This window comes from Geotrypetes seraphini, chromosome 2, assembly GCF_902459505.1.
Source record: "Geotrypetes seraphini chromosome 2, aGeoSer1.1, whole genome shotgun sequence".
In the NCBI taxonomy this organism is placed as follows: domain Eukaryota; kingdom Metazoa; phylum Chordata; class Amphibia; order Gymnophiona; family Dermophiidae; genus Geotrypetes; species Geotrypetes seraphini.
In genome coordinates, this window is record NC_047085.1 from 103436876 (window position 1) to 103454635 (window position 17760).

The 17760-nt window shown below is 46.1% G+C and overlaps 1 protein-coding gene across 1 annotated transcript in view; it reads left to right on the plus strand.

Annotated features, from left to right (window-relative positions):
* Window positions 1-17760, plus strand: part of ARFGEF1 (ADP ribosylation factor guanine nucleotide exchange factor 1) — a 382919-nt gene that overhangs the window by 42600 nt on the left and 322559 nt on the right. The window contains exon 4 of the mRNA XM_033933351.1: window positions 10224-10370. Within this exon, the coding sequence (XP_033789242.1) occupies window positions 10224-10370 (147 nt within the window). The remainder of the gene's footprint in view (window positions 1-10223; window positions 10371-17760) is intronic.

Genomic DNA, 17760 nt, shown 5'->3' on the forward strand with positions numbered 1-17760 from the left:
AATTTGCATGCCTATCACTTCCATCATATGCAAATCTCTCTCATGCATATTCATTAGGGCTAGCCTGAAAACCCGATTGGCCTGGTGTTCCTCCAGGACAGGGTTGGGAATCACTGCTTTAGACGCAGCAGATGAATCCAGAGCCCCACCCTTTCTGGATATTGTCTGTCGGTTTTTTCTTTTGCAACTTTCGAAGTTTGTTATTATTGATGGTTGTATTCTGTATTATTGCCTTTTGAGATTTGTTATGGGAAAGAAGTTTTTTACTTGCTATGCCTATTGATGGTTATGGATGCTTGGGCAAGGAGCTATACTGAAGATACAGGAGGAGTGCCAGCCAATAGGACCACCCTGTTAATCAGTTTCTCTATCTCCGCCTGCTGGTAGATGTGTGCTATCCCCATTGGTCTCTGGATTCATCTGCTGCGTCTAAAGGAAAGAAAATTAACAGGTAAGAACATAATTTTTCCTTCCTCCCTGACCAAAGGAAGTTGTGATCATACCCATTCATACAGTGCTGAAGGATATACAGATAAGAATGTGGGATTCTCCCTTTCCTCCATTTCTGTATACTCTGTTAATAAGATGACAGATTTCATATTTATAGTCCAGAAGCTCTTGGATTAAAAAAAAAAAACAGCAGCTTCCATACCAGCCTATGATATCGGATCCACTATGCAGAAGGCTAAAGGTTCCAATTTCCACTCTTTGGGGGCCCATGGGAAAAGATGATTGGGCATTGATTCTTCTGGTAGAAAAGAATTTCTGAATTCTGTGCTCTCTTCCTGCATAGCATCTTAATAGCTTTTCATGGACTAAAACATGAGATATTAACTTAAAGAAGTTTATAGATTCCCTGTCAGCTCAGCAGATGAATCCAGAGACATGGGTTATATCTATCCTTCAGCAGCAAAGATCGAAAACACTGAACTAACTTCTGTGATATAGGATGGCACACTCCCTGGCTGTTCAGTATTCTCTATCTCCAGCAGGCAAATAGAGAAATATCTTCCATGCTCCTTTCTTTGTTGGTGGATTGGCTACTGATTTTAATTTTTTGATTCAGTGAGCTGGGGACTTATGTTTTGGGATACTTAACGTTGGGGTACAGTTAGTGGTGCCAGGTCAATAAGCAGCTTCAAACTCAAGGGGGAGCCAACATTACTGCCATGGGGATCCCGAACAAGCCTTGGGGTGGTCTGAAGGGCACGTTTCACTACAGTCCAGCAGGGTGAGTAATTCAGGTTTTTGTGTTTCTCCTTCTCGGGTTCCCTTGTGGTCAGCTTCCTATGGCGTTGTCATGGCTTTCTGCCATAGCAGGCCTTCTTAAAAGGAGCAGCAGGGCTTCGCAAAAGGAGATAAACATTGGATGGCTGTGTGGGAGCTGTGCTTTGAAGGGAAAGCCGTGCTTGTGGCAGAGGAACTAGTCAAGCGCTTCTCCCAGTGCGGGAAGTGGTGTGCTACATCAGGCCACTATTCCTCATGTTCCATGCTGTTGGTGCTGGCGGGAACATCTCGGCCTGATTCAGTTCTTTCCTCTGTAAGCTCCAAAACTGTTTTGGCAGGCTCCTCTGCATGGGAGTAATCCAAGGGATTTGTGGGCACTGCAGTCTGTTCAGTATTGGTAGGGGATGGTTCCCAGCAGGTATTCTCTGCAAGAGGGAGCTACTAGCCATATGACTCCTGGGCAGCTTTTACGTATTGTAGCTGATCCACAGCTGGAGACTAGTAGTCAGGAACTCTTTTCTTCAGAGTTTATTCTTATATTTCATGAGGCTTTTTCACTCAAGCAGGCTAATCCTCTAGTCCTCTTGGGGGGGTCCCTTCTTTTGCTTCTGTCAGACCAGGGGACTGCTGCACATAAGTAGCACAGGTTAGAGCAGGAATCTCAAAGTCCCTCCTTGAGGGCCACAATCCAGTCGGATTTTCAGGATTTCCCCAATGAATATGCATTGAAAGCAGTGTATGCACATAGATCTCATGCATATTCATTGGGGAAATCCTGAAAACCCGACTGGATTGCGGCCCTCAAGAAGGGACTTTGAGATCCCTGGGCTAGAGGGACCATCACTGGAGCTTCTAGGGCATTCTTCCTCTCCAGGACGTTTGGAGGCCTCTGATTCAGTGGTTTCTGATTCTGCCTCTATATTGGAGGGCCTGACATAGGGGGTGATTGCACCAGATGGGCAGTTCAGGTGTTTCATAAGAACATAAGAATTGCTATACTGGGACAGACCGAGGGTCCATCAAGCCCAGTATCCTGTTTCCAACAGTGGCCAACTCAGGCTCCTAGTACCTCTCTAGATTCTAAGAAGACGACCTGATATACCTCCGGGCCTCCTAAAACAGCAGCAACAGCAGAAATGGCCAGCCAGCAGAGTCAGTGCTTTGAAGAGGCTGCTCTAGGCCTGCCCCGCTGCGGCCTTCCCTGATTACATGGCAGAGGGAAGCCCTGGCGGGGCAAGTTTTTGTCTTATTATTTTTTCCAAGTTGGGTTTTGAGACCTCAGGGCATACTAGATTGGTCTTTCAAGCTTAACGAACCCCTGAGGCAGGGGTCTTTACACTGAAACATGGACCATGTTGGGTCCATAAATAAAGTTTTTTCCGAGATTCTGGACAACCCTTAGTGCTGCTTTTGTGTTTGTCTGACAGGCAAGGAAGCACCAGAAGTGCCCCATTGCCTCTAGAAGCTCAACTTCTCTTCCTGTGAGCAGAGGCTCACTTGCAGGTTCTCTCGGCCACGCATGTGGCAGGAGTGGAAAATGTGCAGGCCCACGCCTGGGGGAATGGTCTTTTTCTCCACAGACATTCAACGCCGTAGTTTGGCGGTGGGGACCTCCACAGATGAATCTGATGGCCTCTGCGGTGAACACCAAGGCACCTTGTTTTACATCTGAAGATCCAAGCTCGGAAGTGAGGGGTTGGATGCGTTAGTCCAACCATGGCCAGAGAACAAGCTGTTGTATGTGTTTCCACTGTGGCTTATTCTGAGTCATTTGCAGGATTGCAATCCATCCCGGCTTGATAGTCCTAGTGGCGCCCGTTTGACCTTGCAGACCATGGTATGCGGATCTAGTTCTTCTCCAGAGTAACAAAGGCCTCCGATTTTTGGTCCAAGTGGATCTGTCATCTTGATAGGACAGGTTCCTATCAAGAATCTGGAACACTTTGGGCTTATGGAATGACTTTTGAGTGGGAGGTTCTGACAAGCAAGAGTTATTTGGACGTGGTTGTTACCACATTAGCCAGAGCTAAGAAGCTGTCCACAGTGGCAGCCTATGCTAAGGCCTGGAAGTCTTTTCAGCACTTGTGTACGGTGAAGAATGTAGAGCCCTGGCAAGCTACGACTTTGGTAGTCCTGGACTTTTTGAGGGAATGACTTCAGAAGGGGCTGTTGGTAGGTTTTCTGAAAGTGCAGGTAGCAGGCCTTTCTAAGCTTGAGGGGAAAGAGGCTCCTTGGTCTCTCGCCCAGATGTTGCCAGGTTCATTAAAGGGTCTCTTCGGTTGCGCCTTCCGGTGCATTCCCCTTTCCCTTCCTGGAACCTTAACATCGTGTTGCAAGTTCTCAGTACTGCTCCGTATGAGCCTTTATGGGAAGCTTCCTTTTTGGATCTTACAGTCAAGACAGTGTTCCTGGTGGCGATTAAATTGGTGAGACAGGTTTCTGATTTACAAGAATTTTTTCTGCAGGGAGCAGTTCCTTAGGTGCATGGAAGCAATCCTTTTTACTGAAAGTAGTCTTGTCCTTTCACATCAGTCAGGAAATCCGTTTACCCGCTTTCCAACTTATGGGGTCTAAGCAAAAGAATAAAGTGCTTGCATTTGCTGGATGTCAGATGAATGCTTCTTCGGTACCTTGAAGTTACCAATGAAACATAGAAAAATAGAAACATGATGGCAGATAAAGGCCAAATGGCACATCTAGTCTGCCCATCCACAGTAACCATTATCTCGTTCTCTCTCTGAGAGATCTCATGTGCCTATCCCAGGCCCTCTTGAATTCAGGCACAGTCTCTGTTTACACCCCCTCTTTCGGGAGACTTCCATGTATCTACCACCCTTTCCGTAAAAAAAAGTATTTCCTTAGATTATTCCGGAGCCTATCACCTCTCTCATTGCAGAGTTTCTTTTCAAATGAAAAAGATTCGACTCATGCACATTTATATTATGTAGGTATTTAAACGACTCTATCATATCTCCCCTCTCCTGCCTTTCCTCCAAAGTATACTGATTGAGATCTTTAAGTCTGTCCCCATATGTCTTATCACGAAGACCGCATACCATTTTGGCAATCTTTCTCTGGACCAACTCCAATCTTTTTAATATCTTTTTGAAGGTACGGCCTCCAGAATTGTACATAATAGTCTAAATGAGGTCTTACCAGTCTTATACAAAGGCATCAGTACCTCCTTTTTCCTACTGGCCTTACCTCTCCTTATGAAACCTAGCATCCTTCTAGCTTTCACCATCACCTTTTCAACCAGTGTGGCCAACTTAAGATCATCACATACAATCACACCCAAGTCCTGTTCTTCCATCGTACACATAAGTTCTTCACTCCCTAAACTGTACTATTCGTCTGGTTTTTGCAGTCAAATGCATGACTTTTCATTTCTTAGTATTAAATTTTAGCTGCCAAATTTCAGACCATGCTTCAAGGTTCACCAGGTCTTTCGTCATGTTATTCACACCATAGGGCGTACCTACTCTATTGCAGATTTTGGTATCATCCGCAAAGAGGCAAATATTACCTGACAACCCTTCAGTAATATCGTTTATAAAAATGTTAAAAAGAACATGTCCAAGAACAGAACCTTGAGGCACACCACTAGTAACATTCCTTTCCTCAGAGCGCTCTCCATTGATTACTACCCTCTGTCGCCTTTTACTCAACCAGTTCTTGACCCAGCGCATCACTTTAGACCAGTGGTCTCAAACTCAAACCCTTTGCAGGGCCACATTTTGGATTTGTAGGTACGTGAAGGGCCTCAGAAAAAAATAGTTAATGTCTTATTAAAAAAATGACAATTTTGCATGAGGTAAAACTCTTTATTTTATTTAATTCAATTTCTATCCCATCCTCCCAGTAGCTCAGAATGGGTTACAAGGTTTATAGTTTATAAATCTTTCCCTTTGGCTAAGTCCTAATAATAATATTGTAATTTATAGCTAGAGACATAGGATCAAGAAACTTTTATTTTGCTTTTGTGATTATGATAACATACTGAGGGCTTCAAAATACTGAGGGGTTCAAAATAGTACCTGGCGGGCCGCATGTGGCCCCTGGGCCGCGAGTTTAAGACCACTGCTTTAGACCCATCCCGAGAGCACTCAGTTTATTTATTAGAAGTCCGTGTGGAACACTGTCAAAGACTTTGCCAAAATCTAAATACAGTGGTACCTTGGTTTACGAGTGCACCGGTTTGCGAGTGTTTTGAAGACGAGCAAAACATTCGCAAAATCGGCGCCTCGGAAACCGAGAATCTCGGAGAGAACGTGAACTCGCAGGCCTTGAGCATGCGCACATGCTCAAGGCCAGCACAGAAGAGGAGGCCGACATGCCGGTGCTACATTAAAGTAAGAAGAGGGCTCTGGGGGACTTCAGGTTGCGGTGGAGGGGTGCCCGATGGCGGCCGGGGGGTGTCGGATCACAGCGGCGGGGGGGGGGGCCGGATCGCGGGGGGAATGGTGTCGGATTCCGGGGCCTTCGGGGGGAGCAACGCTGCTGGCCTCGGTGGGGGGTGGGAACGTATCAAAGCGAGTTTCCATTATTTCCTATGGGGAAACTCGCTTTGATAAACGAGCATTTTGGATTACAAGCATGCTCGTAATCCAAGGTACCACTGTACAACACATCTAGTGCACTCCCTCTATCCAATTGTCTGGTCACTCAGTCAAAGAAATTGACAGATTTGTCTGACAAGACCTACCTTTAGTGAATCCATGTTGCCTCTGGTCCTGTAATCCACAGGATTCCAGAAACTTGACCATTCTATATTTTAAAATTGTTTCCATTAATTTGCTTACCACAGAAGTCAGACTTACCAGCCTGTAATTCTCTACTTTTTCCTTACTTCCTCTTTTGTGGAGAGGGACCACATCCGCCCTTCTCCAGTCCTACGGTACCACTCCGTCTCTAGAGAGTCATTGAAAAGGTCAGTCAGCAGAGCTACCAGAACTTCTCTAAGTTCCTTCAGCACCCTAGGATGTACACCATCCGGCCTCATCGCTTTGTCTATCTTTATTTTATCTAGCTCCTCACGAACACAATGATCTAAAAATCGATCAGGGTCTATTACTCCTCCATCCCTATTCACATTTGTCTTCTGCGGTCCCCCTCCTGGTGCTTCAGCCGTGAACACAGAACAGAAATATTTGTTAAGCAATTCAGCCTTTTCTTTATTAGCTTCTACACATTCCTCTCCTTCACCTTTGAGTCTCACAATGCCACTTTCACTTCTTCCTATCACTAATACAGTGTGCCTCACACAACGAACTTAATCCGTTCCAGGAGCAAGTTTGTTATGTGAAACGTTCGTTGTGTGAAACGCGTTTTCCCATAAGAATACATGTAAAACGAAATAATTCGTTCTGCAGCCCTGTTTTCCCATAAGAATACATGTAAAACAAAATAATTCGTTCTGCAGCCCTACATTTCCCTCCCTCCACCTCACCTTATATGCAGAGTTTGCCAGCTTTCTTTTTCACCCAGCCGCACGCTTTCAAAAAGCTGTGCACGCGCAGCTGCTGAAGTTGATCAATGTTCTCCTCTCCTGCAACTTCCGGTTTCCGGTTGCGTCAGAGGAGAAGATTGAACAACAGAGCATGCGCGCATGTGCTGCTCTTTGAAAGTGTGTGGCTGGCCGAAAAAGAAAGCCGGAAAACTCGGCATCTAAGGTAAGGTGGAGGGAGATGATGGAACACTGCATTCAGACAGGAGGGTGCTGCTGTTCCCGGCTCACATTAGGAAGCGGCGAGAGTAGTTCCGCCCCCCCCCCCCCGGGCCCCTCGGGCGACTTCGTTGTGTGAAACGAAGTTCGTTATAGGGAGCAAGACAAAAAGTTCGTTATGCGCAGCGTTCGCTGTACGAGGCGTCCGTTATGCGAGGCACCACTGTATATCGAAAAAAAATGCCTTGTCTCCCCGTTTTACCGTGTCAGCTATTTTTTTCTTTCATTTGCATGCTTTGTTGAATATTGCACAAATTGCATTGGTACAAAAAAAATAGGCGTTTCACACATCCTGTTTTGACTATGCAGTACTCCACAATGAATATGCATGAAATGGATTTGCATGCAGTAAAGGCACTGCATGCGGGTTTAACCATGTATATTCATTGTGGATATTTTGAAAATTGGACTGGCTGAGTGTGTCCTGAGGACTGTGTTGAGAAACCCTAGATTAGATTAATGGTGTAGGTATAACAGAAGTATGTTTTTATTTCATCACTAGTCTTATAGCCCGTTACATTAACGGGTGCTAGAATATATGTGTGTGTGTGTCTGTCTTTATTTATTTTTCTCTCTCCTTAGTCGCTTTCTGTGTTTTTTTTTGGGGGGGGAGGTTTCCTTGGCTGTCCACAACCACCCCTTGCCTGCTCCCCATCCATTATCCCTTCCTTTTACCTCCCCTGTGTCCTCCACCACTCCATCACTGCTCACCTTATCCAGCAGCAGCCCCTTTGTTTTACATCCCCCCTGTCCATCATCACCTTACATTAACGGGTGCTAGAATAGATTAGTCTTATCCAGTATGGCTATTCTTCTTATGTCTTACCCCCTCTATTCAGGCTCCCATTTCCCCTTTTACCCTCCCTATTTCCACCTTTTTTCACCAACTTAAAAATCTGTCCCCTTTCTCTGTCCTTCACCTCCATAGAACTCCCTCTTCATTCCCCCTTCACTTATTCTTCCAGCTCCTGTCTTCAGCCCCTTTCTCTCACATGCCCCCTTTTGTAGCCCCCCTTCTCCCATCTCATCCTTTTTTCATCCCCAGCTCCCTTCTCTCACATATTCCTTTATAGCCCCCAAACCCAACCCCCTTCTCATACCTACTCTTCCAGCCCTCAGTTCTCCTCGAACGGTTGGGAGTGATCTAATGTGTGCAAGCGGCTGTAACACCGGCTTCTCCACCCGGACCCTGAGCACGCGCCGCGCTCCGCCCCTTAGCTACCCGGAAGTACCGGGCTTCACTCGCCTGCTCCCAGTGGGCCAAGAGAGAGGGGGGAGTGGCTGCCGTGGTGATCTGGCCGACTCCCTGGTGACAGGAGCCGCGGCGGCACCTTTAAAGTGAAAAAATAACTGTGGCAAGGGAGCCGGCCAACTGGCAGTTCAAGTTGGAGCTTTGGTCTGGCCTGCTCCCTGCCCGCCTTGCCATATTGTATTTTTTTATTTGAAAGACGCGGCGGTGGTTCCTCTCATGATCCCCACCTACGTCGGAAGTCTGACCCAGGCGGGGATCGTGAGATGAGCCACCGCCGCTTCTTTCAACTAAAAAATACAATACGGCAGGGAGCAGGCCAGACCAAAGCTCCAACTTGAACTGCCAGTTGGTCGGCTCCCTTGCCACAGTTATTTTTTCACTTTAAAGGTGCCGCCGCGGCTCCTGTCACCAGGGAGTCGGCCAGATCACCACGGCAGCCACTCCCCCCTCTCTCTTGGCCCACTGGGAGCAGGCGAGTGAAGCCGAGTAGAGGAAGCATTGATTGAGTTTTTCCCTATGTGGAGAAACCGCCGTGACAGGAGAGCAGGGAGTGAGTTTTTCCTATGCGGTTGTTTGGGGGGGGGGGGGGGGTTGGTTGTGAACAGGAAGTCGAGCAGAGGCGGGAGTGAGCTGTTCAGCTTCCCCTATCTGGGCAAACCGCTCTGGCGAAAATGGAGTGAAGTGCCGCGCGGGGCATGCTGCAGTCTTGGCGGCCACGGACATACGGATTACGGAAGCACGCTGATAAGACTGCGCATGCGCCGCCTACGGTTTTATTATATTAGATATTCTATCAATATCTTATAAATGTTTTATAGCAATTTGTTTTAATAATTTTATATCTTAATAGGAATGGTGAGAGAGAAAATTAAGACTGTTAGATTCTGCCTTAAGAAATTGGCTGCCATTTCATTTCTTACCCTAAATTTAAAGCTCTGTTAGACACATTTATTTGAAAAAGCCTATGCAATTCATTTGGGACTTGATGGTCCTAGATCAGTGGTCGCAAACTCGCGGCTCGGGGGCCACATGCGGCCCGCCAGGTACTATTTTGAGGCCCTCGGTATTATAAAGAATGACTCTTTATGGAAAACCTGTGCCTCAAGTGTCCGGCGGTTATGTCCTGGAACATTACCCGCCTCACTGCTGTAACCTCACGCAAGCGCTTTCCTGCGTCTGTATGCGATTGTCCTCTCCACTCCACCTCACAATCAGGTGCAGACGCAGGAAAGCGCTTGCGTGAGGTTACAGCAGTGAGGCGGGTAATGTTCCAGAACGTAAGGTAACCACTGGAGGCAGTGCAGCTTGTGCGTGTGTCTGGTGCTGGAGGACACTTAAGGCACAAGTTTTCCATAAAGAATCAATCATCCTTTATAATACCGAGAGCCTCAAAATAGTTGGTCCAAAATCTTGTCTCTTGCAATTGATACTTTTTCACATTCTGCATGTTGCACTGCTTTCTGCTATGTATAGCTGAAATTATCAAAAGCAATTAAGGAAAGATCTATAAACTAATTTCAGATAATGCACATTTTGGATCATGCAAAGTTGTCATTTCTTTAATAAGACATTAACTATTTTTTTCTGCGGCCCTCCAAGTACCTACAAATCCAAAATGTGGCCCTGCAAACGGTTTGAGTTTGAGACCACTGTCCTAGATGGATCCACTAGCCTTGTTGAGAGAGACTTTATCTTACTACTCTCTTTTACTTCCCCTTTTCCTTTCCTTTGCTTTGTTATAATGAGATTTTGTTCTTTTCTACCTACCTTAATTTAAATATTATTGCACATTGCCTTGTTACCATACTGAGGAAAGGTGATTTCATTAAATCCTAATAAACTATATAGGCTTTACAATTTAGATACTTCACAATTATTTTTTGTGAAAAATTCTATTCTAATAAACTATATAGGCTTTAAAATTTAGATACTTCACAATTACTTTTTGTGAAAAATGCTATTCTAAACTTATATTGTAATTGTTATTGAGTTGTTAACCTTTTATTCTTTTTCATTTAGAAACTTATAGCCTATGGACATCTGACAGGCAGTGCACCAGACAGTACCACGCCAGGAAAAAAATTAATTGATAGAATTATCGAAACAATATGTGGTTGTTTTCAGGGTCCACAAACAGATGAAGGGGTTCAATTGCAAATAATAAAGGTATGATCTAATGAAAACGAGCTGAGATTTGGTTTCTAGTAATTTTCCTGTCATAACCTGCCAGCTTTTGTTCCTGCCAAAACAGGAAAGATTAAAGGCTTCCAATGATGCACTTGAAAAAAGGGCCAGGTTGTTGTACCGTAGTTCCCCAAAAATAAGACCTACCCCAAAAATAAGCTCTAGCATGATTTTTAAAGATGCTCCTAATATAAGCCCTACCCCAAAAATAAGCCCTAGTTAAGATCGACCCCTGAAACTACCCCGACACTCCCCGACTCCATCCCTGACACTAGTGCTGCACGATTTTCCAATCATCTCTCTCTTCCTCTCATCCACCCCAATTCTTCCTCTTTCCATTCTCCCCCCCCCCCCCCCACATGTGCAGCATCTTTCCTCGCCACTTATCCATCCCCTTGTGTAGCAGCTCCGAGGCCTCCAAAAACAGCGGCAGCACTCTGAACGGGCTGCTTTGCAGCCTTCCCTGCCGGAGCCGGGCCTTCTCTCTGCAGCACCTTTCTATCTAATCCTCCCTCCCATCCCTCTCTGCAGCAGAACCCCACCAACTGTCCCACTGTGAGCCTGATATACCTCTGCTCCGAAGCCTCTAAAACAGCAGCGGTGGCAGCAGTGTTCTGAACGGGTTGCTTGACCGCTGGAGTCTTCCATCTGCAACATCACTGATGACATCAGTGATTCAGCAGAGGAAAGGCTCCGGTGGATAAGGCCATGAAGCAGCCTGTTCAGAGTGCTGCCGCTGTTTCGGAGGCTTCAGATTGGAGGTATGTCAGGCTCATGGTGGGAGGGTCGGTGGGGTTCCACTGCACAGAGGGAGGGATAGAAAGACGCTACAGAGGGTAGGCCCGGCCCTGGTGGGGAAGACTGCGAAGCAGCCAGTTCAGAGTGCTGCCACTGTTTTTGGAGGCCTCGGAGCTGCTGCACAAGGGAATGGGTGAGAGGCGAGAAAAGATGCTGCACATGGGGGGAAGAGAAAGGAAAGAGGGGTGGAGGGGAGGAAGGGAGAGATGATTGTTGAAAAAACATGATCATATTAGTTTATATTATCAAAAGCTCCACTGGTTGCCATTTGAGGCCAGAGTGTTATTCAAATTTGGTTGCATTTGTTTTAAAGTTTTATTTGGTCTAGCACCATCTTATCTTTCTTCCCATTTTAGATTTCTTACTATTAAGAAAAACATTCGCAGATCCAGTTGGTTTAATTTTCCTTCAGTAAAAATATGCCGTTATAAAAATTTTTTGGATAGGACCTTGGCATTCCAAGCAGGAGTAATGAATTCATGTTTGAATGCTCTCATTTCCCCATCCATTACCTATTATCAATTTTGGAAAGATCTTAAAACTTATCTATTTAAACAATACAAAACACAATATTGATTTTATTCTTAAATTTGTTATCGTAGTCAGTTTCTACTATCTTACAATTGTACAGATTATTTTTATTTATTTTAGTATAATCAACTTGTATTGTGTAATTACTATCTTTCATAGTTTTTATAGGGCTGTATTTTGCTATTTAGTATTTTATTCTGAACTGTGTTATTTTCATTTATAATACAGTGGTACCTTGGTTTACGAGTGCACCGGTTTGTGAGTGTTTTGCAAGACAAATAAAACATTCGCAAAATCGGCTCCTCGGAAACCAAGCTTGCCTCGATTTGCGAGCGGCGCCCCCCCGCGATCCGGCAACCCCCTCGCCGTGATCTGAAATCCCCCAGACCCACCCGAACACGCTTTTACTTCCATCTGGCCACCGGCATGTCCTGTGTGTTGGTGCCGGTGTCTGAAGATCTGCCTCCTCTTCTTTGCTGGGCCTTGAGCATGCGGAGATCTCCGAGAATCTCGGAGAGAGCGTGAACTCACAGGCCTTGAGCATGCACAGATGCTCAAGGCCCAGCAAAGAAGAGGAGGCAGATTTTTGGGCACCGGCACAAACGAACAGGACATGCCGGTGCCTGTGCCGGTGGCCAGATGGAAGTAAGAAGCGTGTTCGGGTGGGTCTGGGGGATTTCAGTTCGCGGCGGGGGGTGCCGGATTGCGGGAGGGGAGGGTGCCGGGTTACGCGAGGGGGGGCCTTTGGGAGGAGCATTGCCGGTTCTCGGGGGGGGGGGGGTAGAGCAGCGTCACTAGCCTCAAGCGGTGGGGGTGGGTGGGAGGGAACGTATCGAGCGACTTTCCCTTAGTTCCTATGGGGAAACTCGCTTTGATATACAAGTATTTTGGTTTACGAGCTTGCTTCTGGAACGAATTATGCTCGTAAACCAAGGTACTACTGTAATTGTTATATGGCTTTGTATTTCTAATTGCCTAGTGTAATTATTATTGTGGAAACCGCCATGAACTGATGGTTTGGCGGTATATAAAAATAAACTATTATTATTATTATTACATGAAAAAAAAAGACATTCCCTGAAAATAAGCCCTAGTGCGTTTTTTGGAGCACAAATTAATATAAGACCCTGCCTTATTTGCGGGGAAACACGGTAATAGCTTCCATGTTGAAAGGATGGTATCGAGATTGTTAAAATGAAAGCTTGAAAATTGTTAATAGCTGTTTATCCCAGGATAAGCAGGCAGCCTATTCTCAACATGTGGGTAACGTCATCCATGGAGCCTGGATGCGGACAGCTTCGCAAGCAGACTTGCTTGAAGAACTTTAGAAAGTTCGCGATTGCCGCACCATGCATGCGCGAGTGCCTTCGCACCTGGCCTAGAGTGCGCGTCTCTTCAGTTCTCAGTTTTCCGTGAAGCTGAGAAGTCCTATTTCGACACTCTGCGTTAGACTCGGTTCTACTTCGTGCCTTCTCTCACCGCGGCTCATATTTTACTTTTTTTTACAGGGTCGCTGTGTTTTCTTTGCGCATTTCTTATGGTGTAAACTGCCTAGAACTTTTGATAGTGGCGGTATAAAATAATAAATTTATTATTATTTTCATTTAAAAAAACAAACAAAATAAAAAAACCTTAATTTTATTTTTCCTTTGTGTCACGGTGGGGCCTGCCTTGCAGCCTCAGCCTGTGGGCTTTGATCTTGCTGAGGCTATTTTTCCATTTATGTCTCGGCTGGTCATAGACTTCAAAAAGTGTAGCCATTGCCAGTGTAGCCATTGCCAGTGTGACCCACAAAGGTGGTGTGTTCAGTGTTTGGGACTTGACCATCATCCGGAGTCATGTGCCCACTGTGCTACCCTTCAACCTCGAGCCATCAAACATAGTCGAGTTCAGGTGGAGAAACTCTTTGGCGGTATGGATCCACTTACCCCAGTCTCGACCTCAAATCCAATCAAGCTTCTCACAGGGGTTCCACCTTCTGCCTCGACCTCAACCTTAATCAGACCCTCCTTGTTTGGCGGGTCCTTGTCCTCGGGCAAATCTGCTAAGTCTTCTCCTGAGGAGTCGCTTTCCTCGCTGCCTCCCTCAGATCAGTTACCAGCAGTGGTTATCAAGCTGCCCAAGAAGCATGTCTCAAAGTTGAAGAGTTGCTCTTCCTCGGAGACTATAGCCACACCAAATGTACCAGATCTTCAAGTCTTGGTGTCCCATTTGGAGGCTATGATCCAGACCATTATGGATTGGCAGTTTGGTAATATGCTTGCCAAACATACTCCTACCTTGACTCTGCTTCCTGCAATCCAGTCTGAGCACTTAGCAGTATCACAAGGAGTCGAGTCCTTGGCAGTGCCTCGAGCTGAATCTACCCACTCTAACCAAGGAGTCAAGTCCTTGGGAGTTCCTCAAAAGGATTCTACACACACCATACAAGGAGTCGAGTCTTTGCGAGTGTCTCATCTGGAGTATAAGCACGCTACTCAAGGAGCCGAGTCCTTGTCAGTGCCTTGAGATACCTCGATACAAGGAACTCAGTCCTTTTTGGTGTCTTGATCTCGATCTCCAGCCTCCAGCCCTCCTTACTCGCATAAGGCGTCACCCTTTCTGAGGCAAAAGGCGAAGACTCCTCGAAGTTCCTCTCAGCGGGACCTGCCTGGTTCGAGGCACAGCTCTCCACATCAGTTGTGGCATCCATCGAGGCACAAGTCCTCTTCTCGAGACAGGCCTCGTTTCTCTAGGCCTTGAGACTCTTCGAGGCCTCCAACTCTGAAGTCGAGAACACCACCTCCAGAGCCTTACACGTATGCTTATTCTCCTTAGAGGGATTCTATGCCAACAAGTAGGGAGAAACAGGAGCTTTCCCTCTTTGCCAGGAAGCTCTGAAGGTTTGAAATTGGACAATCCTTCACAACACCTTCCTGAAAGCTGTCTACATTCAAGGAGAGAAAATCTGTCTGGCGGACATATTGAGTCGCCTTCTACAACCTCACGAATGGACACTCAATTCCTCGCCTCTTCATCACATTTTTCTCAGTGGGGAACTCCTCAGATAGATCTCTTTGCGCCTCCCCACAACAACAAACTGCCTCAATTTTGCTCCAGGATATGCTCCCCTCACCAACTGGAGGCAGATGCTTTTCTCCTGGAAGACGAATCAGTTTCTCTATGCGTTCCCTCCATTCCCTCTCATACTCACATAGAAACATAGAACTAGACGGCAGATAAGGGCCACGGCCCATCCAGTCTGCCCACCCCAATGACCCTCCCTACCTATCTCTGTGAATAGATCCCACATGTCTATGACCTGAAGTGGAAGACTGTTCCAGCGATCAACCACCCTTTCAGTGAAGAAGAACTTCACCATGCAGTTTCCCGCCCCTGATTTTCCACGGATGCCCCCTTGTTGCCGCGGGACCCTTGAAAAAGAAGATATCTTCTTCTACCTCGATGCGGCCCATGAGATACTTGAATGTCTCGATCATATCTCCCCTCTCTCTACGTTCTTCGAGTGAGTAGAGCTGTAACTTCCCTAACCGCTCCTTGAATGGGAGATCCTTGAGTCCCGAGACCATCCGGGTGGCCATTCTCTGGACTGATTCCAGTCTCAGCACATTTTTACGGTAATGCGGCCTCCAGAATTGAACACAGTACTCCAGGTGTGGTCTCACCATGGATCTATACAATGGCATAATGACTTCAGGTTTACGGCTGACGAAACTTCTGCGTATGCAACCTATGATTTGCCTTGCTTTGAATGAAGCTTGCTCCACTTGATTTGCAGTCTTCATGTTTTCACTGACAATCACCCCTAAGTCTCTTTCTGCTTCAGTTCTTGTCAGGATCTCGCCATTTAGGGTGTAAGTCTTGCATGGATTTTGGCTTCCCAGGTGCATGACATTGCATTTTTTGGCATTGAAACTGAGTTGCCAGGACCTAGACCAGCGCTCCAGTAGAAGTAGGTCATGCATCATGTCGTCTGCCATTGAATTTTTGTCTGTTGTGCTTTTGCTCACTACATTGCTTAGTTTGGCATCATCGGTGAATAATGTTATTTTACCTCGGAGCCCTTCTGCCAAGTCTCTTATATAGATGTTGAACAGGATCTCAGTAGGAGATACGCTAGCCTCCAGCGACCACAACATGGTATGGTTCAACCTTAGGAAAGGCTTCCCTAGATCAAACACGAAAACAAAGGTACTCAATTTCCGGGGCACAGACTTCGCACGCATGGGAGATTTCGTCCATCGGACGCTGCAGGACCAAGCGGAGACCGATGATGTAGAAGCTAAGTGGTTAACACTAAAATCAACCATACATGAAGCAACTAGCCGCTTCATAAAATCAGTAAATAAACGAAAAAGAGACAATAAACCCCAATGGTTCACCGCAGAGATCTCGCACCTCATTAATGAGAAGAAAAAAGCGTTTCTCTCCTACAAGCGCATAGAGAAAAGAGAGGCAAAGGTAGAATATAGGACCAGGTCTACAGCGGTCAAAATGGCAGTTAGGGAGGCAAAACTTCGAGTGGAAGAAATTCTGGCAAAAAACATTAAAAAGGGGGACAAATCCTTCTTCGGGTATATTAGTGACAGAAAAAGGAACACAGGCGGGATAGTACGTCTTAGAAGACCGGACGGAAGTTACTTGGAAGCAGATTCCGACAAAGCCGAACTACTGAATGAATACTTCTGCTCAGTCTTCACCTGTGAGGTACCGGGACACGGTCCGCAGTTAAAAGCAACACAAAGCACAGAAGACCCGTTTCAGAATTTTGAGTTCACACCAGGTGAAGTTTACAGTGAACTGGCAAGACTCAAGGTGAACAAAGCCATGGGACCAGACAATTTGCACCCAAGAGTGCTCAGAGAATTGAGCGATGTCCTGGCGAAACCGTTGGCTGAGCTATTCAATCTCTCCCTAAGTAAGGGGAAAGTTCCCCTGGACTGGAAATTAGCTAATGTCGTTCCTCTGCATAAAAAGGGTTGCAGGGCAGAGGCTGCGAATTATAGACCGGTGAGTCTCACATCAATAGTGTGCAAACTCATGGAAACACTAATTAAAAGCAAATTGGACACGATCTTGAATGAAGGGAATCTTCGGGAAACTAGTCAGCATGGATTCACCAAAGGTAGGTCCTGCCAATCCAATCTCATCAGCTTCTTTGACTGGGTAACAAGAAAGTTGGACTTGGGAGAGTCTTTGGATGTCGTGTACCTGGACTTCAGTAAAGCTTTTGACAGTGTCCCACACCGCAGGCTGCTAAGCAAGATGGAATTGATGGGGTTAGGAGAGACACTAACTGCATGGGTCAATGATTGGCTGAGTGGCAGACTTCAGAGGGTGGTGGTTAATGGTACCCTCTCTAAAACATCGGAGGTGACCAGTGGAGTGCTGCAGGGCTCGGTCCTGGGTCCACTCCTTTTCAACATATTCATAAGGGATCTGACTCAAGGGCTTCAAGGTAAAATAACACTAGTCGCCGATGACGCCAAACTATGTAATATAGTAAGTGAATGCAGTTTACAGAATTATATGGCGCAGGACCTGCTTACATTGGAAAGTTGGTCCTCAACCTGGCAGCTAGGCTTCAATGCTAAGAAATGTAAGGTCATGCACCTCGGAAGCAGAAATCCATGCAGGACGTACTTCTTGAATGGAGAAACTTTAACTAGGACTTCAGCAGAACGAGATTTAAGAGTAATCATCAGTGCAGACATGAAAACTGCTAATCAAGTGGAGAAGGCTTCATCTAAGGCAAGGCAGATATTGGGTTGTATCAATAGAAGTTTCGTCAGCCGAAAGCCTGAAGTCATAATGCCGTTGTACAGGGCCATGGTGAGACCTCATCTGGAGTACTATGTGCAATTCTGGAGGCCACATTACAGTAAAGATGTGCGCAGAATTGAATCGGTTCAGTGGACAGCCACCAGGATGATTTCGGGGCTCAAGGGTCTCTCGTATGAAGAGAGACTGAACAAATTGCAGCTCTACACTCTCGAGGAACGTAGGGAGAGGGGAGACATGATCGAAACATTTAAGTACCTCA